General features: G+C 46.3%; 1 protein-coding gene across 4 annotated transcripts in view; it reads left to right on the forward strand.

The window, feature by feature from the left end:
- Window positions 1–23,275, forward strand: part of WDR49 (WD repeat domain 49) — a 436,680-nt gene that overhangs the window by 197,033 nt on the left and 216,372 nt on the right. For all 4 annotated transcript variants that reach the window (XM_069213220.1, XM_069213221.1, XM_069213219.1 and 1 more), the window contains one exon: window positions 1,172–1,333. In XM_069213220.1, the coding sequence (XP_069069321.1) occupies window positions 1,172–1,333 (162 nt within the window). The remainder of the gene's footprint in view (window positions 1–1,171; window positions 1,334–23,275) is intronic.

Genomic DNA, 23,275 nt, shown 5'->3' on the forward strand with positions numbered 1-23,275 from the left:
ATCCCACAGCCAATCAGAGACCAATGGCGGGACCTGGGAGATCCATCTGATCACAACCTTAGGCTTTGCCAAGACCAGCCTGAGGGGCATAAACCGTGACTGAGCCACCTCTTTTTGCGCACGGCAACCAGTCCGGGCAGGAAAAAACTCACACTCAAGTCAATCGACCAACCAGATGCCCGCTCCGCGCCACCCCCACTTCCCGCCGTTAATCCCGTATCAGTGGATACAGCCACACCATACAGCATATGTAGAAAGTCCACCTCAGTCCTGCTACAACAGGGACACAAGGACAAACGGTCTTAATAAATAATGCCCAATAGCGTGGGTGTAAAATAAACTTGGTGCACAAAAATATATTGAATAAACTCGTGGCAGGCATTTGTTGATGTCTTGGACATTCTCTCATTGTTTGCCCGCCACTCCACGTCTGTGAGTTGCTTGCCCAGTATCTCATGCCATCTGCACTGAATTCCCTGCGAATGCTAAGGAGCATCCTCACATAATGCTCTTTAAATCTGCAACACCAACCACCTCTCGTCCGCCAGTCCCAGTCAGGAGTGTAGCTTGGTCAGTAAGTTTGGGGGGTGGATGAGTGGCAGATTTTCTAACAATCACATATAATGTCAAAATACATTATTCAACAAGAAGGGCACATTGAGAGGGGCTAAAGGAGTAGTGGAAAGGGAGACAAATGCGGATTGGTAGGGTTACTAAGTGAGAGAAAACACAACATTTTGTCAAATAGCTAACATTTTGAAAAACTTTCAAATCAGAGAGGGAGAGTGTGTGCGTACGTTTTTTGTCTGTGCTTATGTGAAAATTCCTTGTGAAATCGGACAGACACCTCACCATACCCAACTGAAAGCACCTGTACCCAACTATTTTCCAGGAAATACATTTATTAGGGGGTGTAACACCCCAAAATGCCACACACTCCTGGAACTATGCCCCTGGTCCCAGTATCTGCACCAGTAGGGGGAATGTCTTCAGCACCTCTGGAAACAAGGGCCCAATACCCCGCACTCTGGCTGCCAACTTTGCCTACTGTAGAAATTGACCATACCCCAAGTAAAAAGATCCACTTAAATTTTTAATTAATTCTTGTATTCATTTGTCATCATTTGCAATGATAAACATGTGAAATATGATACTAGATTTTTATTTACAGCCAGCCTAATTCAACAGCAAGGCGAAATCAGAAGTCTTTCTTCTTCTTTTTCTGGGAGACGTTCTGTGTCCACTGGTGGATTTTATGATGCTGACGCAGACAGCAACCATGCAGTCACTACACTCTTCTTTCTTGAAGCTAGAAAGAATACCTCTGCTACAGGTAACATACTATATATGTGTGTCATATCTTTCGTACGTTTTAGTTGCATGTGTTAAATACACCTGCAAATTTCTATTTTGCATTGTCCTGGTGATTGAATATAGTCTATACACAGCAGGGTTGGCGTTAAATTGCAACAAGTAATATTTTATGTAATTACTGTGTGCTCTTTTGCTCCAATTTGTTCGGTTGCCATCAGTGCTGTTTTTCCATCAGCAAAAATAATTGTTGTGGTTTGCGTACACCTCAATTAGCTTGACCGTTTTTAGGGAAGCATAGTATCCTGTTGTAAATGCTTTGTTGGGTTCAACTCCGCCCAGGGATTTTCATTTGTCTATGTTAGTGTCCTTTAAAAATCCTTGCTTGCTAATGGGCAATCCTTCCTCTTTGTCCCTCCTTTTTTTTTATTTTTTGTGTACTCCCATGGACTACTCAACAAGTACTATATAAATACACTGCACACCATTTTAAGGTGTGTTCAGGGACTCCATTTATCTTTTATGTGGAACATAGGAGATGAGTGGAGTGCTTGTAGTTTACAGAGCTGTGCTGTAAACAGGGTTGTAAATCTTGTTATCTGGTCACATTTGCTGTGCATTCAAAGACCAAGATTGTGTTGCTTTTAATAAGCTCCCTCCTCCATGCCCCCCTCTCTGGCTTCCGCAGCTATTTCAATCTCTTCTTTTAAAGCTTGAAACCCCTCTCTGAAGACCAGGTACTTTCTTTCTGCTGGTTTTTCCTGTAGATCACGCCACCCCTATACCATGGTCAGGCCTTCTTCCTGCTCCTGGTTATAGCCTGCTCTTGCCCTCCCATCACTGCCCGTGTTGCATTTCTTGCTTCCCCCTCTCCAGTCCTTGGAAATGGCCGAGCACTGTTTCACGCTCTCATCCCTGTGCTGGGAAAGCTGCTGCCGTCTGTCCTCCTTCCCTCGAACAGGAACAGGACCCTTCTGGTGCCATGCTGTCTCTGAACAATTTGGTGTGTGCTTTCAGCGTGGAGGAGCTGATCAGACAAATAAGCTACATCTGTCTCCAGAATCTGCAAGATAAAGGAAAAACATGTTTTCTGCTAAAACTATTTTTCGTTGCTCATCTTTTTTCTTTCTCACTCATTTGTGTATTCATTAGTACGCATCAGTCACTTTACTGCTTTGTTTCAGTGTCCTTAATTTGAGCACTTGTGACTAGTATGGCCTGATCCTTGTACTATTGGTTTATTTACTTGCATCAGTGTGTGTGTGTGTGTGTGTGTGTGTGTGTGAGAGAGAGAGAGAGAGAGTTCCTGAAATTGCTAGGTTGTGTCCTGGGGTTCCGTATTTTGTTGCATATTTTTCAGGGACTATAGTCTGCCATGAATAACTGTGCAATTGTATTATTTAAAAACAAATATTGAGTGCCTTTTTCGGAAGTGAAAAACTCTACTTAAGTTTCAGGTGATGCAAAAGTGGGAGTGATGGTACACAGTATAAATGTGCAATCCATGTGGGCAGGTGAGACATCATTGGTTTTCCAAGGGCACGGACTGCTTTGGCTTTTGGTTACATTTTATAAAATGTATTAGTCACCCTTCATCTATATATCATGGTCATGTGCTGACTCCCACGGCTCCAATTATTCATGACTTTAGAGGTAGGCCTGTTTGTAAGTTCCTTACTTATGGCCTTGTCCGGTCATAGTCTATTCATGACAAGGGTTGCATCTGGACATATGTAAGGGTCTGTTCCAGGTCTGAACAGACCATTTTTTGCAGAGATTTTAGTTTGTTGGTAACGATGCGCGGTGCTCTTGCAATTTGTAGTACATTGGATGCTTTGCGCAAACTGCAGTACATATTCATGGGTTGGCGCTTCCATAAGGTAAAAACCATCCAGGACAGGGATAGGGTGCCACCTAGTGGTAGCCTCAAGTTGGAAGAAAAAGGCACAAAACTGCATTTTTGCTATGGGATTGGGTGGGAGGCCTCTACAAGCAAAATGCTTTTTTTTTACATTGCTAAATTTACTGAAGCCATTATTATTCTATCAAATTCTAGAGCAATGCCCTGAAAACACTGGCTAAACAGATGGGTAAGCCCCAGATATTCTTCTAAGTGCATGTGCAACCATAACTTCCCTATATTGAAATAAATATGCCATACATTCCGAAAGGGCAGAGGTGTGAGTGACCGGGATTTCTATGGCATTTAAGAAATACGCCTTATATTACAGAAGGGCAGGGGGTATTCAATGCATGAACAATTCTCCCGCCAGATCACAAACACCACATACGCACTCTGACAGCTGATCTCATGTGAGTATCGGGAAGCCCCCTTTTCACTCAAGGCCCGACTCGGAACTCATAGCAGCCCTGGCAACTTTGTCAGACCAGCCCCCTCACATAGGCTGGAAGAGAAGTGATTTGAATATGTTGGATTGCTGCTTTTTCTACTGGGGGCCGATATTGGAGCACGATAGCAAAACCGTCTCCCAGTACCAAAACCAGCCTCCACCTCCCCAGTCTCCCAGGGATATGCCCGATGCCCGCTAAGGCCAGTGAGGCCCTGCTTTCACTCCCTTCTTCTGCCGTCGGCTGTGGAAATGTAGGGCACTTAGAAGAGCAAAACCAAATCTCTACATAATCAAAGGCTGGGCACCCCTAGTAACAGCAAAGTCAAGCACCGGTAGGCACTTTAAAGACATGCAACAGTCCCAAGCGCACCATGAGCTTGAACTACACTATAATTCCTAAAATGAATGAATGACACGACAGGCACCTAACTTTGCCGATATCTTGCTGCTTTGTCTATGGGTAACATTACAGACAGCATGTACAAAGAATATTACACTCCTTGCTCTACAAAGTTTGCAACACCTGTATGCAACACTGCATGACCATTGCGTAGGTTATATTTTGTAGCTGACAGCTTCTTGCTTATCGCTTGTTATTGACTGGGCACTAAAATAAGTTGGAAGCCTGTGGGTACTGTCTGGTGTGTAATACCTTAACAGTTACACAAGACTGCCTGCATATTTGTCTGACTGTTTTTAAACGTGATTGTATGTTTGTCCCTGCATTGCTACAACGTTTTGTTGAGCTAGCTTTGTTCTAGCCTTTTTTGCAGTTGTGTACCGAGTCATGAGCAATGATATACCGAGTAAAATCTGCATGTTGTGCACCAGTGACCTTTATGTGTTTATGCAGGCTTAACCTCCTGTTTGCATTGTTGATGGTAAACAAGGGTGCAGCTTAATTAGGCGGTAGCCTGTTCTTCTCCTATAGATGGTACCATGTTCATGCTTTAAGAGGGCAGTCGTTAATTTTCTACCTACCCCTAATAAACCCCTAATTGAATCACCTCTATATCGTTCAAATGAACTGTTGGTCAGACTCACATATAGAGATGCGTAACTCCAGGGGGAGGCCGAGGTCTCTCTCACTTAGTCTCAGTTGAGAGTTGAATTGACCTAGCCTTTAATCATCGGACAGTCCTTAGATTCATAATAATACTACTCTATCAAACAGTGTTGTCCTGTATACCATTGACCCATAATCGTGGCCAAACCTCCCCTTTACCTACACTGTTAGGTGTTACCTCCTGCCTAGAGATCCCTTTGAGTGCACCAAACCAATCCATATATGAAGGGGGGGAGAAGATTTCCATTTACAACACATTTCCCTCCTAGCCAAAAATATCGCATAACAAATTAATCTCGTCTTCACCCTCCCCTTTACTTCGCCTTTTTTCGGAACACAAAAAATTACGAAGGGGAGACTCGGCAAAATCTGTTGCTCCACGACATTCGTGATAACCTTACAAACTTTTACCCAAAAACTTTGTACAAACCGCCAGTCTCAAAACATTTGAATGTCCGAGGCTTCCAATAGACCACATTTTGCACATTTAACTGTGTCCCCTCCTCTCATCTTCGAGAGCTTCGCTGGGGTGACGAAGGCCCTATGCAAAGTAAAAAGATGGATCCTCAATAGAGATGCTAATTTAACTTCCTTATATACAATACGCATCGACTTTTCCCAACAACTTTGTATTTGATCCGCAGACATAACTTCCCCCTAAACCAAGTATGACAATTTAAAGTCCCCATCCTGCACCTCTACCAAGGCCCAATACCAACTAGAGACCTTCCTTACACTCGCCTGGTAGTTTATTGTATTATCTATAAACTGGTTTTCAGTCCCCAGCCTAACTGTAACCTTCCTGGACCAACTTCTCAGTTGTAAATACTTCAACCTAGACAAATTTCCACCAGTCCATTCTATAAGGTCTTCCCAAGAAAGTAATGAGCCGCTGTCAACAGATCCCCCCAGTGTTGAATCCATGCTCTCTTGAGAGGCAAAGCTAATACGTCTGTAAGACATTCAGGTGTCCCCGGGGATTCCCAAACCGGTGCCCAAAAACTACGATACTCGATTCTTGCCACCCGCCGTACCCTGTACCATACTATGGCTGCACCCTGCAGTACCTTCATTCTCACTTTCTTAAAAAACTTGGGATCCCCAAACTTATACAAAAAGTGTGAAGCTGCACCTTTTACTGTTGCTACTATACAATTAAGCATTCCTCCAACCGCTGAGCGATCTGGCTTAGAGAATACATTCTAACACTCCTAAAATGGAATGCCCATGCATAATATTGTAAATTGGGAAGTGTAAGTCCTCCTTTCTCCTTCCTTCTGCGCAGTTTCTTCCATGCTATCCTAGAACATTTCTGTGCCCAAACAAACAAATTGATCTTTTGTTGAAACCTACTCAGGAGCTCACTATCCATTAATAATGGAATGGAATTAAAAAGGAAATTCAACTTAGGCAGGATCATCATTTTAACCAAATGTACCCTCCCAATCAGTGTTAGAGGTAGATGTGCCCATCTTAACATTAACTTACAACATTCTGTTACTACAGACCTCACATTAACTTTTGAAATTCGATCCACCTCCTGGTCTATTAGCAGACCTAAATACTTCATAGATTTTGTCGTACGACAATCTCCGACCTGTAAGTTCCATACCATTATTTCTATTTTATCCGGGTTAATATGGTAACCCCAAACCCTACCCAAGCCTTCCGCCAAACTCACTAATACCGGAAAAGAATCAGATGGATTTGAACTATAAACTAAAAGGTCATCAGCGAATAAGGCCACCTTCTTCACTCACCTTTACTATTAAAGGGGGAAATTCTCAGATCTTGCCTAATCCTCCTTCCAAAGGGATCTATATACAAATCAAACAATAAGGCGGAAAGAGGACACCCCTGTCTAGTGCCTCTAGTAATCTCAAATGAATTTGTAAGCACCCCATTCACCAGAACCCTCTCCTCTGGTGCCTGATAAATCAAGCAAATTGCTCGACAAAATTTACTACCCAAATTATTCTGTTCCAGAACTAACTTTAAATAGTTCCAAATAACCCTATTAAACGCTTTCTTGGCATCCAATGCTATAACTGCCAATGGTTCTTGAAACGTCGTAGCTAAATCAATTGCACTAATTAGATTAAATGTCTGCTCATACATAAACCTATTCGGTATGAAGCCTTTCTGATCCAGATGAATTAATTTGCCGATTACGCCACTCAACACATTTGCTACAACCTTAGCATAACTTTTGTAGTCGGTATTCAACAAAGATATTGGTCTGTATGATTCACACTTTACAGGAGATTTTCCTGGTTTCAGAATAAGAGAAATAGTAGCTTCGCGCCACGGAACTGGTAGAGAGATACCCTCCTCAAAAATCTCCAAAAATTATTGGACCATCGGAGGGATTATAGAGTCTACTAAAATCTGATAAAATTCAACCGGGATGCCGTCCGGCCCTGCCGCCTTCCCCTTACTACTCTTTTTAAGAATTGTCCTAATTTCTCCCTCAGGAATAGGTCTGCTTAAATATATCTATTGATCCTGCGTAAGACGAGGGAGAACATCCATATCCAGCCAATTATTAGCCGCCTTGTCCTCTGCTTCTCTATCCTCCGTATATAGAGATACGAAGAACTTTAGAAAGGCCTCCTTTATATCATCTGGGGATGTCAAGCTGCCCCCCGAGTAACTATCCACAAGCTTGTCTGATCTTTCTTAACTTCCTGATATTATCTCCAAACTCAAACTGAGTCTGCCTATTTACTTCCTATCTCTTCTCTATTTTAGCTTGTGAAATCGACTCTAACTGTTGCCTCAAATGCCTTTTCTTGTTGTTCCAGCACTCCTTATCAACCCCCTACTCCAACTCAGAATCACATAACCGTAATTGACTATCAATGCTCTCCAGCTGGTCCCTATACTGCCTTCTTCTATAGCTGGCAATACTTATAATCCTCCCCCTCATTACTGCCTTATAAGTATCCCACACTATACCTATAGGAGGTGAACCATGGTTAGTTCTGAAGAACTTTTCAGTATCGTTCTGCAGCCGCCCTATGATGTCTTTTTCTAACAGTAAAGTCCTATCAAGAGTCCACCTCCTCCCGCTCGTCCCCTGAGGGGAATTAATTCTTAAAATCACTGCAGCATGGTCAGACAAATGTGCGGTAGAGTAGGTAATATCCTTTACTAAACCACACACAGATTTATCTACTAGAAAATAATCAATTTGGGATGCATGTCCGTACTTTTTATTATGAAAGGAACATTCCCGGTCCTTGCCTACTCTTAACCTCCATAAGTCACATCATTGGAACTCTTTCATCATTAATTTATTTAAGATATTGTTGAGTTTTTGGTGTACCCACCGACCTAGAGCTGACTGACCTATCCAACTTATTATCTAGGACCACATCAAAATCTTCAACCATAATAACCGGATCCATACAATCCAGAAGATTCGCAAAAACCTTCTGCAAGGGTTGTATATCGTCACAGTTAGGACCATAAAACCCTACTAATGTAATATTTCTTCTTTCCAACTGGAGGGTAGCCATGAGCCATCTGCTTGACTTATCCGTTTTGACTCCTATCAATGATGTGTTCACCTGTTGCCTGACTAGAATCGCTACCCCCAGTATTAAAGTTGTGATCTGTAAAAGCATATTGTCGGATCCATTTATGACTAGAAAACAAGGTCGACATTTTGGGGGTCATTCCGACCCCGGCGGGAACCGCCATATGGCCGCTCCGTGGTCGGAAGACCGCTGGGGCCATTCTGACTTTCCCGCTGGGCCGGCGGGCGCTAGCCAATATAGCGACCGCCGGCCCAGCGGGAAAGCGGCCTGCAACACTGAAGCCGGCTTCAAATGGAGCCGGCGGTGTTGCAGGTGTGCGACGGGTGCAGTTGCACCCGTTGCGCTTTTCACTGTCTGCTAAGCAGACAGTGAAAAGCTTCATGGGGCCCTGTTAGGGGGCCCCAGGACACCCGTTCCCGCCATCCTGTTCCTGGCGGTGAAAACCGCCAGAAACAGGCTGGCGGGAAGGGGGTCAGAATCCCCATGGCGGCGCTGCTTGCAGCGCCGCCATGGAGAATTCTTCCAGCCGGGGTTAATCCGGCGGGAAACCGCCGGACCCGGCTGGGCGACCGCGGCTGTACCGCCGCGGTCAGAATGACGAATGAAGCACAGCCAGCCTGTTGGCGGTGCTTCCGTCATCAGCCACCGCCAGGGTTGGAATGAGGGCCTTTGTCTTTAGTTAGATGCGTCTCTGGCAAAACTATGACTATAATATGCGCTGAGCATTCCCTAAGCAACAACAACATTTTTCTTGCCCTAGCCTTCACCCTAAACCATTCACATTCCAGGACATTATTTGAATTGAACCCGCCCCCTCCCCGATCTTCTATAACCCTATACAATTATACATAAGTGACTAGGGTGCATAAGGACATTTCCTAGCTTCCTCCCAACCAACCCATCTTCAGTGTCCCCCAAATCCCTCCTTATCCTCTGCACCCTCCCAACCCTGGGGAACCCCTCATCCTATTGACAGACCCTGGGTCTCATTTAGAGCTCCTTTGAGCTCCCCGGTGTAGCCTGCGCAGTGCCACCTTTTTTTATACCCTCTAGTATTTTATCCGCTAAGGCTGTATCTCTAATATTGTACATTTTATTATTGTACATTACACGCAAATTCGCTGGGAATTTAAGTTGGTCTACTGCACCTACACTTTTAAATTCTTCCAAACATTTTCCCAGCTCCCAATGTCTATTTATTTTTACACTGGATAAGTCAGACCTAATCTCGAATGAGAACTCCTCAACCTTCAAAGTTCCCAGCCCCAATGCCTTCACCAATATTTTTTCCTTCAACTGATAGGTCTGAAAACTAACCAAGATCTTCCGTGGCTTCTTCTTGTTAGGATCCCTCCTGAACGGGTCTCTATGAACCCTCTGAATATCCTTTATAATCTCAGCTTCACTTTCCTCCACGGGCACTGATTTTTTTTATGAGGGGAAACAACGTATTTTATCAGGTCATCTCCTTCCGCCCCTTCCTTCAAAATCCTTAGATTATTCCTCCTTGAAGAGTTTTCCAACTGCTCCAATTTCTCCTGTAGATTACGTTCACTCTCCTTTAATAATTTAATCTCCTCCTTGTTCTTACTCATTTCTCCCTTGATGGTCTCCACTGAATCTTCGAGGGCTTCAGTCCTAAGGGCCAGAAGATCGAACTTTTTTTCCAGAGACTCACAAGCGGACCTGATCTCTTCTTGATTTGCATCTGAGACCGCAAACCCCTTAGTGAGTGCCAGGAACATACTATCCAATTTATCAGGCTTGGATTGCTCAGCCAACCCCAGGTTGCCCTGAAGGGGGGGAGATTCTCCCCCCCCCCAACCCCCAGGTCTCCCCAGGGCTAGAGTGATTAGACAACTCCAAATCTTCCATAATGACGGTAGCTCCCCCCTGGCTGTCGCAACCAGATCCAACCTGAGATAACTCCTCGGGACCCAGAGGTAAAGTACCCTCCTTCGCCATACTTCTTTCTTGTGGGGATAGGATCACTGCACCATCTGCTCCATCTGGGCACTAGAGGTAGAGCTTACCGATGGAAGAGCTCTAAAATAAGCCCACACAGAGGGGGCACTTTGACCTTGCCAATACTTGTTTTCTGTCTTAAAATAGTTTTCCTCAAATTCCACCCAAGCTCCTCACTGCCAAGGCCTTTATTCTGGAGTCTCTCTTCCTCCTCCCCACCTTCCCCTTCTAAAGACAGACTTAAATCTTTTAAATTCGTTTTACTAATACATGTGTCCTTTTTTAAGGCCCCCTCTTACCTAAAATGGAGCCTCTTACCACCTTAGAGGAGGAAAAATGCCTGCTTGATCCTGCAATCGTCTTCCTGCCAAGCTCGTCTTGCTCCCTGTCTGCCTTGCAGGTCGCCGCCTGCTCAGCAACCCGACTGGTGCTGACTCTTCCAGCGTTCCCCCGGAAAGGGACGCGCAATGCTGCCTGTCAGCTCCTTCGGAGCTCCAGGGCGGCATGCGCCCAACTCACGGCCCCAGCCGAGTCGCCGCCGTCTGTCCTTGAGGGGCCAATGCCCCCACACATGAGCCTACAGGGAGCCTACAAGGAGGGCTCCGCTGTCGTGCCTTCGCCACGCCTTCGGTCGCTGGACGATAAAAACACTGCGCTCAGCGTCTACCGAGGAGTCCAGGTAGGATGCTCAGCGCGCGGCACGCCTGCCGCCCACCATGTTCCCCCGAAGTTGTCCTTATGTATGTTTTTTGTTGTTGCATATTATGCTTTGAGGTCACCAACTGTCCATACTATAAACTGTACTTGTACCACTAATCAAGCTAAGTTAGCTTTCAGATTCCGTAACATCTACACAAGGTTTGATATTTTCCTGTAGATTTAATTCATCATTTTTTTAAAGGGTTGAGGGCCCCTAAGTAGGTGTTGCCAGGGCCGGCCTTAGCTCTGGTGACACTCTGTGCTACACTATATGTTGCCGCCCCGCCAATCAGCACTTCCGCAATGGATTCCCTCGCTACCACCCTTTAACAGTGCCCCTCAAGTCTCCATAACCACTCTCACTCAGATGCATTTAATTAGTTTTATGCCACCGCTCATACCAGTGTAGGGTGTCAGAGCACTTTATATTGCATACAAAATACATAGAGGCAATCATTCGTCCAAGTGTGTAAATCAGTGTAAATCACTATAACAAATGTTACATAAGACAGAGATTAGGAGCTGCATGTCATTCATACTGGTAGGCTGTATGGTTTGAGTGCTTGGTCTGGAGAAGGAAAAACTCAGAATTTGAAATGTAACACCATGGTTGGGGGTTCCATTTAATAATTAGAATTGATTTCTACTCAAATGTACCCTTTTTTCAACATTAGGATAATAAATGACTGGGGAAACATAACACTCTAATGTGTGTCTTGCAGTATGCATGCAGGTCTTTGGTGAGAGTTAGTAGCTCACTGTTCTATACTAGGAATTTAACTTAACATTTTGGCTCATTTTTCTGCAAAGAGGCCTGGGATTGGATGTGCATGTAGTCAGGACACCTTTATGGCCCTCTGACAGACACTGAGAAACTTGCACTTCTTTCATTCTTCACTACAGAGTTCTCTTTTGTGCCTTTTATGAACACTTACTCAGACCCTGCTATCACCCAGACATGACAATCAATCAGACACCACAAATCCACTCCACACCACACAATTTCACAACTAACAACTCCAAAACATCCCACATAATTCCTTTCCACACCCCCCCAGTCCACTCCATAACACAAGGGCAAAAGACATTGGCCCTCATTAGGTCCCTGGCGGTCCAAAGACCGCCAGTGCTACGGTGGCCGTCTCACTGCCGACAGGTCTGTGGTGAAGACCACCCAATTACGATTTTGGCGGTTTGGTCCCGACGCTTTTCCACGTTCCATCGGGCTGGAGGTGAGCACCTATAGCACGGCAGATGCCATAATACCGCTAGAGGTATTACGACGTAGGTCCGCCAGCATATTTCTAGCAGTCGCACCGCCAGAAAAATCTGGCAGTCTTGCATCCTGGCGACAGGAATAAGAATTCCAGGATACACTCACACCGACTTCCACATACCTGCATGCATGCACTCACACACTTCTACACGCATACAAACACCCCCCCAATTACCCACGCAAACATGACATACACACCCATTCACACTGACATACATACACAAACTCCGCTGATATGTCACCCCTCCCCCTCAACATGTCCAGCGCATGCCCACATTCATGCCCCCCTCTCCCCTTACCAGCATGCACCGCATCGACTCCTTCACTCCCTCCTCCCTTCTGCACTGCACACACGCACCCACCCCATCCATGCGCATTCACCAACATACATGCACCTAACTTCCTCCCGTATTCACGACACTGACACATGCACTCACACACCCACACCCCCATCTCCTGTTGTACGATCACTTACCTCGTCCATTGAGGAGGTCGTCCAAGAGGGGACGGGTCCTGGCGCTTTCACCACCGGCAGTGCCCCGATATCAGGACACAGCCACGCTGTATTATGGGTCATAATACAGTGTGCGGCGTCCCTTTGGGATCGGGGTGCCGGCAGTGAAACCGCCTTTTCCCTGCTGACCGCCAGCACGACTGCCGTCGGATTTCTGCCCAATTTCAAGCTGATATCTGACAGCAGTCATAAAGCGGCTGTCTTAAGACTGCCAGCACTGGCAGTCTTTCGGCGGCCACGGCTTTGCCGGTCTTGCATAAAGACTGCCAAAGTTGTAATGATGGCCATAGTCATTTACAAGGCCATTAGCTCTAACTCTTGCAAAAACCGAGACCTAATGGCTTTGCCAATGCTTCTTTATAATACATGGTAAACATCACCTTGTTGCAAAGCGCCACCACTTGGTCAGTTTATGTAATCTATCCCCTGACTCCTAAAATGATTACAAATTCTACTAGACACGTTTTCAAAAACCTTTACTGTCCTGGGTGGAATGTTATGCTTGATAAATGTCTCTCACGAACACGCAGACTTAACTACTTCCCCAAAAAATATTTGTGCACCTACTTTGGGCTAAAATATACACAGAGGACTGTATTTGCAATATTTAGAAGGAAGTGGTTAAAAAACAAGCAGATGCACAGCGAATGGCATGTAAAAAAATATAATATCTTGGTTTCACACTGAGCTCTTTTCACGCCTCTCCAAATTGTTCCTGTCTGTTTTTCTTCACTGTGAAAAACAACACAAGCCTAAATGGCTGCTACAATTAAACATTAATCAAGATTAGAATAAGTATGAACTTCCCATTTAAAGTAGTTGAACAGACTCTGCTGTTCGAAGCGATATTCTCTTGCTGAAGCCCTAGGTATTTATATCCCCTAGCACTGTGGTTGGTTAATGCGGCTGAAATTAGCTTCTGCCTTCTACAAGGCTTAAATGAGGGAAATGTTTTATTGTCCTGATGTTTTATGGTCTCTACAAACCCCGAGGCTGCACCGTCTCACTTTAACTCCATTAGACCCCCATTTCAAATACAGCAGTAATTTAGAAACAAAGAATTACTACCAGCAATTACTAAATATACTATTCAGAGTTTTGTGATATAACTACATATGCAATAACATCACGTGCTGTAAGAGCATACCCATATTTGGCATTACATTATGTAGAAAAACTACCAGCTCTACAAACCACAGATGAAACTAGCATAAATAATTCATACTTTGCCCACGAACCAAAGGAGTGATGAAAGACCACCAGAAAGTGTGAAAGTCCTGCAGACTGTTAATCAGCTGCGGCTCGTCCATTGGGTCAGAGGTGCCACACCCCCACATCAAAAGTCAGCCTGACAGACTCTTCTGGTTCAGGTCAGGCAGCCAGGAGAAGACGTGCTAAATGTACAGGCTCCTGGCTGCTCCGTCTGAACTTTGCTGGGATGAGGATGTCACAGCTCCTGTGGGCATGACCTCCACTGCCCAGTGTAGGTCCTTGAGGCCCCCCTCAGTGATGAGGGGTTGCTCACTCATTGCCTCGGACCTGGGCGCTTCAGCTTTAAGCCCTGAAGCACTCTGGGCTGAGTGTCAATCAGTGACACATCATGAAGAGTGGGACGGGGTCAGCCGTCTCACTGACCCCATCCCAGTCTGTGACAAGGTTGGGACTCCCTCATTGGCTGACCAGTGGTCAGTCAATGAGGGAAGGGAACAGCCCCAACCCCCCTGGGACCTCCGAGGCAGACCTGCAGGTAGGTGTGATTTTTGTTCAATTGTTTGGTGCGTCCGTGCTTGTATGTTTGAGAATTTGGTAATGAGTGTTGTGATTGGATGTGTGTGAATGAATGGGTGTGAGTGTGTATGTGTGCATGTGTGTCCAGTCTGCCCTCTCCCTTCTAAAATTACTGCCCGCCACTGCTGCTAATGTTGCAGTGAATGCTGGTGTGCCTTTTTACTTGTCGACTATGGACGTTTTCATTTTTAACATTAACAGGAACTAACTAGATTGCATTTGAAGAGGGTTGTAGGTCTCCTCATTAAGCACTAACATCGCTTCACACAGACCATGTTCTTTGACTAGTGTTGGGGAATTCTTAAATTGACAAATACATGCATGCATGGATACATGCACACACACACACCCACACACACATTCATGCACTTGCGCACACAAAAAATGCACACACGTGTGCGCACACAAACATGTTGTTAACTAGGATTGAAGACACAAATTTGTCCTCTTCCATCACAATACTGTATACAGGTGCATTTACCAGTGCAGCTAGGTAGCTCCTCAGATATGACTCTCATTTCCATTGATCTGGGTGATCTGTAAAACTCAGTCATGATTATTATGGTATTGTTAGAAATTAGATTTTTGCTTGTCAGAGGTATGCACCCTGTCCAATCAGGAACCACAATCCTAGTCAAGGTAAGTTAGTTACACACCCTAAATTCACCTGTGCTCACTCTTTGGTAGCTTGGCACTAACACTAGGTTAGAAAATAGAGTTTAATGTAATGAACAAAACACACACATAAAGACAAAAGGCCAATCAATATAGTTTGCTGCACAGAAGAAGGGAAATAGTTGAGATGTGAACTTTTAAAGATGATCTGCAAATATAGTGCTTGGAAACCCAAAGTGCCAACCGGAGCTATCTGGTCACTCTAGATTGGGGTAAATCCAAAAGTTCAGGCCGACCAAAGTGGCGCATGGGCTGGCTACAGAGACCAACCTAGTCCTGCTGAAAAAGTACCTTTTGTGGAGGGATGCGTGAACTTCAAAGATCCAATGCTAGGAGAAGAGAGGGCGATGCAAACATGGTGTGCCAATTCTGATCTGTGCATTCAGTTATGATTTGCAGTAAGCTGTGCAGTCGTCAAAGCAGGTGTGGAGCTCGAACCCTTTGCAATGAAGATGATGCTGCATTGTGGTTCTGCGAAGCCGGCCAGGCAAAAGCAATCCATCAGGACTGAGGGCAATGCGCTGGTTCCAAGCCTTGCAGTTGGTGCTGTGATATCTTTGTCCACAGCAGCAGCAATGTGTCTGTGTCGAGAAGAGATGCAGAGGTTCCAATCAGTGCAGGGATGACAATACATGGATTTCTGTAGAAAACAGTTGCAGAACCCACTTCCAAGGGCCCAGGACTAGATTGGTACCACGTGGCAGGGTAGAACCACTGGCATAACAAAACTTGAGGGGGCCTGTAGGAAAGTGCCACTGTTGGCATGGTTACCCCCCACTTGTTGCCTAGTGGTGATGCCAACTTTGTTTGAAAGTATGCTGGGATCCTGCTAACCAGGTCCCAGCACCAGTGTTCTTTCCCAAAATCTGTACCTTTGTTTCCACAATTGGCCCAACCCTGGCACACAGATAAGTCCCTTGTAAAAGGTACCCCTGGTACTAAGGGCCCTGTGGCCAGGGAAGGTCCCTAAGGGCTTCAGCATGTATTATGCCACCCTGGGGGACCCCCCACCAAGCACATATACATTCCCTATTCAGCCTGTGTTTGTTGATGGGGAGAAAAAGGCAAAGTCGACATGACACTCCCCTCAGGGTGCCATGCATACAAACCACTGTCTGTGGCATCGGTAAGTCATCCCACTAGCAGGCCTTACAGCCCTAAGGCAGGGTGCACTATACCACAGATGAGGGCATAGCTGCATGAGCAATATGCCCCTACAGTGTCTATGTCCATTCTTCGACATTGTAAGTGCAGTGTATCGATATTGAGTATATGGTCTGGAAATTTGTCATTACAAGGTCCACAGTTTCATAATGGCTTCACTAAATACTGGGAAGTTCGATATCAAACTTCTCAGCACAATAAACCTCCACTGATCCCAGTGTCAGATTTAATGTAAAATTCACACAGAGGGCATCTTAGAGATGCCCCCTGAACGTTAGCCAAACTGCTAGTGTGGGACTGACCGGTCTGTGCCAGCCTGCCACTTTCAGACAAGTATCTGACCACATGGGGTGAGAGCTTTTGTGCTCTCGGTGGTCAGAAACAAAGCCTGCCCTGGGTGAAGATGCTTCACACCTCCCCCTGTAGGAACTGTAACACCTGGCAGTGAGCCTCAAAGGCTCAAGCCTTGGATTACAGTGCCCCAGGGCCCTCTAGCTAGTGGAGTTGCCTGACTCCCGGACAAAACCCCACTTTTGGCGGCTAGTCCGGCTGGAAAATTAGGGAAAACAGGGAGGAGTGACCACACCACCCAGGACCACCCCTAAGGTGTCCAGAGCTAAGGTGACCTCCTCCCAGCAGAATCCTCCATCTTGGTTTGAAGGACCGGGACCAATAGGATTAGGATTGTGCCCCCCTCCCCAAAGGGAGTGGGATCAAGGAGGGTGTAGCCACCGTCAGGGACAGTAGCCATTGACCACTGCCCTCTGACCCCTAAAACACCCCTAAATCTAGGATTTAAGGGCCTCCCAGGGCCCAGCTCACCAGATTCCTGGCAACCTGACAAGAAAAAGAAGGACTGCTTAGCTGAAACCCTCAGCAGAGAAGAAGGAAGAGGACAACTGCTTTGATTCTAGCCCTATTGGCCTGTCTCCTGCTTCAAAGAACCTGCAAAAGAACAGGGACACATCCAGCGGGACCAGCAACACGTCCAGTGGGACCAGCAAACTCTGCCAACCTCCAGACGACTGCCCTGCACCCAAAAGGACCAAGAACTCCAGAGTACAGCGGCCCTGTCCAAGAAAAAAACAACAACCAAGGACTCCCACCTCACTCCAAACGTATGAGTCCTGACCACTCTGCACCCAACGCCCACGGCAGGTGGTCCACCCAGCTAGAGAGGATCCCAAGGTGATTGCGAGCAAGTGCCACCTTGGGTTATCCTCTCCACCCCTCCACGACGGCGCCTGCAGAGGGAATCCCAAAGACCCCCCCGACCGCAAAGCTTCACACGAAGATATCTGACGCCTAAATACACACTGCACCCGCATCCTCCAGGCATTGGAGAACCCGACCTCTGGTGCAGCAACATTCAGCAGGCGGCCCTCCTCCCTGTCCAGCCTGTGATCTGCCCGAGACGACCCGCTGGACCTCGCCTGCAGCCCTCTGAGTGCCCTTCGGAGTCCCCTCATAGGCCAGCATTGGAAGCCCGATGTCCTGTTTGCATCCTGCACCGGGCCGCCCCTGTGCTGCTGAGGGTGTGTGTGTGGTGCCTACTTGTGGCCCCTCCAGTGCTCCTTCAATCCCCCCCTGGTCTGTCTAAGAAAACCGCAGGTACTTACGTGCAGACAGACCTGATTCCGAGTACCCTCTGTTTCCATAGGAGCCCAAGTTAAATTTGCTCACCTTTGACCTCTGCACCCGGCTGGCCCGTGTTACTGGTAGTGGATGTTTGGGGTTAACTTGAACCCCATCCTGTGGACTTCCTAAAACCCAGAGACTGAAACTGTAAGTGTTGTACTTACCTGCAAATTGAACTAACATTTCTTCCCCCCGGAACTGTTTCTGAAAATTGAAGTGTCCATTTTTAAAACAGATTATTGCCAATAATTAAAAAACTGTATAACTTATTGATTTCAAACAAAGTACAGTCGATAAATGTGTGAAATGCAAATCTATGGAAGTACTTACCTGCAACTTGAATCTTGTGGCTCTAAAACTAAATTAAGAAAATATATTATTGCTATATAAAAACCATTGGATTGGAGTTAAGTCATTGAGTGTGTGCTTCTTCTATTGTCTGGGTGTGTACAACAAATGCTTTGCACTACCATCTGATAAGCCTAACTGTTCGACCATCCTACCACAAAAGAGAGCATTAGTATTATCTACTTTAGCCTCTGTTAAGCCTCTGGGGATCCCCTGGACTCTGTGCATACTATGGCCCTCATTATGATTTTGGCGGTCTTCATCATGGTGACAGCAGCCAAAAGACTGCTGCTGAGGCAGCAATCTACCCGCCAGGCCATGACTCACAAACCCAAAACCTCCAGAAAGCAGCCAAAAGTACCATTCCACCTGACCCAATGAAGGCATGAAAGAGTCGGTCCCACCACCCTCCCTGCCACGCTTACAACACACCGCCCTCTAAATAATGACCCACGAATCACCACTGCGGTTACGCATTGGCGGTGCGGACCACTGCAGTCGATTAGGCCACTCCACACCAACAGAAGTCAACATTGGCCAAAATGTAAACCCCACACCTGACATACATATACACACCGTACACATACACCAACAATACCATAAAACACACCCCCACACAACCCGCAATTCTTTGCAAACTCGAAAATTTAGCTACACAATGCCAGCCTACACATTTCCAGTACTGCCTACAGAAACCACAACCACCTATACACCCTTCACTCACCACACACCATACCTCTACACCTAACACTCACAACAATACTGGACACAATCTTCACTTCACAGCATCCCACGCACTCACACACCCTGCACCCCGACCAAACATCCCACCCTCTGCACAACACACACACTACACCCTCTACACAACTGGCTTGTCCCCACAAAAGAACTCCTGTTTCACTGATGAGGAGTTGTGGGTCATGGTAGACAAAATTATAAGAATAGAGCCACAGCTGTTCAGTGCACAATTCCAGCAGATATCCATTGCCAGGAGGATGGAACTATGGCGGAGAGTAGTGGACAAGGCGAAGTCCGTGGGAACCTATCCATGTACAAAGGACGACATTAGAAAGAGTTGGATCTACCTATGGGGGAAGGTGTGTGCAGTGGAATCCAGGCACCACATTGCTGTCATGAAGACTGGCGATGGACTCCCACCTCCCCCAGAGTTGACAACATGGGAGGATAAATTCTTGGCTATACTGCATCCCAAGAGCCTCACTGGAATCACTGGAGGGCTGGACATTGGTAAGTCACAATTACTTCCCCATCACCACCTACACCTGCATGGCATGCTCCCCGTCACCGTATCTCCTTTCACCCCACTCCATCCCAAACATAGAACCACCCCCATAACCACCCACAACAGTTTACCCCGGCATGCCCTAACCACTGCAAGCACAGCCCACCAAGGTCAGCATTCACACACATTGGTAATGCATGGGCCGAATGTAGCACTAACAATCCCACAGTGTATCACCAACACAAACCAAAGGTGGAAAAACCACACCCATCCCCTAGGGAAACCCAGATATGCTGAATATGTATCTTAGAATTAATGTAACAAATATCATACACATCCACAGGTACCCCAGCCAATGTCAGCTGGCAGCATGTGACACGTCAACCCAGTCCTCCACCAGAAGGCCCCAGTGATGACAGCGACTCTGGATGTCTGGAAGATCTCCCTGGCCCACTAGTACTTCTGGTCGGTCAGACACCACAGGCAACACCTAGTCCACCCCAGAGCACCCCACATCAGACTCCACTACCACAGCAGCCACCCAACGTCCCCAAACCTCGGTCCCCAGGACACGTCAATCAACAGTGTCCCACCTATACAGGGACCCGAGTCAACACCTTACAGGCAAGAAAAGAAGGTCCTGGTGTCAGTGGGAGTGGGCACACAGTTTAGGGGACACAGCAACAGGGGGCCAGGGCCAGTGGGATAATATCTGTGCCGAAAGGGGTGGGCCAACCCAGGGAACCGACTGCCCAGGAGGCACTGTCAAATGTCCTGGGAGCATACCAGAAGTCGAAGGACAGGATAGGCCAGGTACTTACCATCTTGCAGGTGAACCAGAGGCTGCAGGTGGAACACCACCAGGAGGTCATGCAGCAGTTGGAGGGCTTCAGTGCTACCATGGCCTACATTGCAGGGGTGCTCAGTGATATGGCTACCATCATGCATGAGTACACAACACACCAGCGGGCCCCCACCACTAGCCAGTGTACTGGCCAGCCCTCCACATCTGCTGCAGCTAGTGGCCAGGAGGACCTGCCACAGGACTTACAGACCACAAGCACCCCTCCCTCTGCAGCAGAAGAACTACCCTGCAAATGTTCCCTGCAACACAGACAGCCACCAGAGACAGTAGCCAAGACCCAAACCACTGCCAGGAAGTGAGCATCTCCTACATGTCTCCCTGGTGTGCCACTGAGACACCTTGTTTACTTTGGACTGCAATTGCTCCTTTTCCTGTGGCCCCATGGATACTGGACCTGTGCTACAAACTAACTGGGACACTACACTGAAGATTTTGTCCACTATCATCCCACTCTATTGCACTATCCCTCCCTTTTTGTCAATTCAATAAACACACCTAAACAAAACTGAAGGATTTGTGCTTTAATTTCAACAATATGCAATTTATTGCCCTTTATTATAATGTGAAAATGTAACGTAAAGTGTGAATCCATCCAATGAACAGTCAGCTTGGGGTACACATAACCAGTGTAACAGCATGCCATAAGTCAATATCCGCCAAACTGTGTGAAACCAGTCTGTAGGCATTACATGAGTACACAGTAGTGACCACATCAACATCTGTAAAAAAGGTAACCATTAATGGCATACAAGTGAGAAGTTAATGAAGTAGAGCAACATGAGCCCCTGTAACATAACAGCCTACATTCAGCTGGTCAAATCAACTCAGACATTTCAACTGCAACTGAATTCAAACACCAGAAGTGAGGAGAAACAACTCATTCCAGGCCCTCACACAAGATACCACAATATTAGCTATGCCATATTGTCAGTATGTAAGTTCCTCCTCTGGACCACCTAGTCTGGGCTAAACTGTCAGGGACAATCAAGTCACAGAGCTGTTGTGTAAGCACATGGTAACTCACATAACATTTCCAGCAACAAATGCTAAGTGCTGCATGGAATGAGGACACACTTTGATGTGGGCATGTATTCGAAAATGCAAAACAGCTGATACGTTGCATAGGCTGAATAAGCTTTAACAATATCATCATACCACTGGCACGACTGACCACAGATTGAACAGTGTCAGGTTATAAAATGCACACATTTGCGCTTGGTACATCATAGCTGCCACAAAGCTCATATTTGTGATGGTGGTGTGAACAGAAGTACAGTCTTACCTTAGTGTTATTGGAAGTACTGGTGTATCAGATGTGTCCTGTTGTCCACATCCTCCTCCTCCCCGTCTTCTTCACTGTCTTCAGTGTCCTCTGCTGCCACAGGTGCATTGTCTCTCCCCTCCTCCTGCAGGAATGGCACATGCCGTCTGAGGGCCAACTTGTGAAGCATGCAGCAGGCCACCACTATCTGGCAGACCTTTCCAGGGGAGTAGCGTAGGGATCCACAAGAAATATGGAGACACCTGATCCTGGCTTTCAGTAGCCCAAAAGTTATTTTGTTGACTCTTCTGGTCCTTCTGTGTACCTCATCGTAACAATTCTCTGCCCCTGTCCTCTGATTCCTCACTGGTGTCAACAGCCAGAATAGGTTTGAGTAGCTGGAGTCACCTGGAAATAGTGAGAAACACACATTACTTGTGTACAATAGCACAGCGGACAACTCCATGTGGCATACAACGACATACATAGTGTGAAACATCAAGCTTACCAATGAGCCAGACACTCTCTCTCTGTAGTTCTGCCATCATCTGTGGGGCACTGCTGTTCCTTAATACTTAGGCATGATGCACAGATCCTGGACACATGGCAGTAACATGGGAAATATACTGATCAGCGAGGCACACCATCCGCACACTATTTCTGTACACCTGTTCATTTGTCCTGGGAGGGACCAAAGCAATATGGGTCCTGTCAATCACCCAATCACATGTGGAATGTGTCCCATTGTGTAGAAAGCATCCTTCACTGTGGGCAAATCATCACTGTGGGGGAATGAGATATAGCTGCTCATGTGTTTCAGCAAGGCAGTCAAGACTGTACTCAGCATATTAGAAAACATTGGCTGTGACATACCTGCAGCCAAGCCCACTCTCACCTGAAATGATCCACAGGCCAGGAAGTGGAGCACGGACAGCACCTGTACTGTAGGAGGTATTGCAGTAGAACTACAAATAGCAGGAATGAGATATGGCTCCAATTGTGCACACAGTTCAATGATTATGGACCTGTCCAGACGATAGGTGAGTATAATATGGTATTCCTCCAGTGTAGCCAAGTCAACTAGGGGTCTGTACACAGGTGAATTCCTCCTCCTCCTCTGCAGTGGTTGGTATCTAATCAAACCAAACATCAAAAGTGTGTGACAGCAGGAAGGATAGACACACAACATCACAGTTAATAGAGCTGTCTCATACATTTCAGGCAACCAATGATTGGAATCTGCCCTGGTGTAGTCCACATGCAAACGGACTTCTGAAACCATACATTCTTATTTATTTGCCATAGAGTCTCACAGATGTAGTCGCTGTCATGTGACGAGATTTGTAGCATCACATTTTACATGTTCTGTCAACTACTCTTCTGCAAGCAGTGCACTGGTATGAGATCTAATTGAAAAGCCAGTCTCCCACCAAACCAAAGTATGTAGACAGCTTGGAATTGCCTTGGTGTGTACCATCTATACCTATGACGCACATTTAATTGACTGTCTAAGAACTATCATCAGGAAATGACACCTGAATTCATTACTGATGCTAGCGTGGTGTTTGG

The sequence above is a fragment of the Pleurodeles waltl genome, chromosome 11, assembly GCF_031143425.1.
Source record: "Pleurodeles waltl isolate 20211129_DDA chromosome 11, aPleWal1.hap1.20221129, whole genome shotgun sequence".
Taxonomy (NCBI): Eukaryota; Metazoa; Chordata; class Amphibia; order Caudata; family Salamandridae; genus Pleurodeles; species Pleurodeles waltl.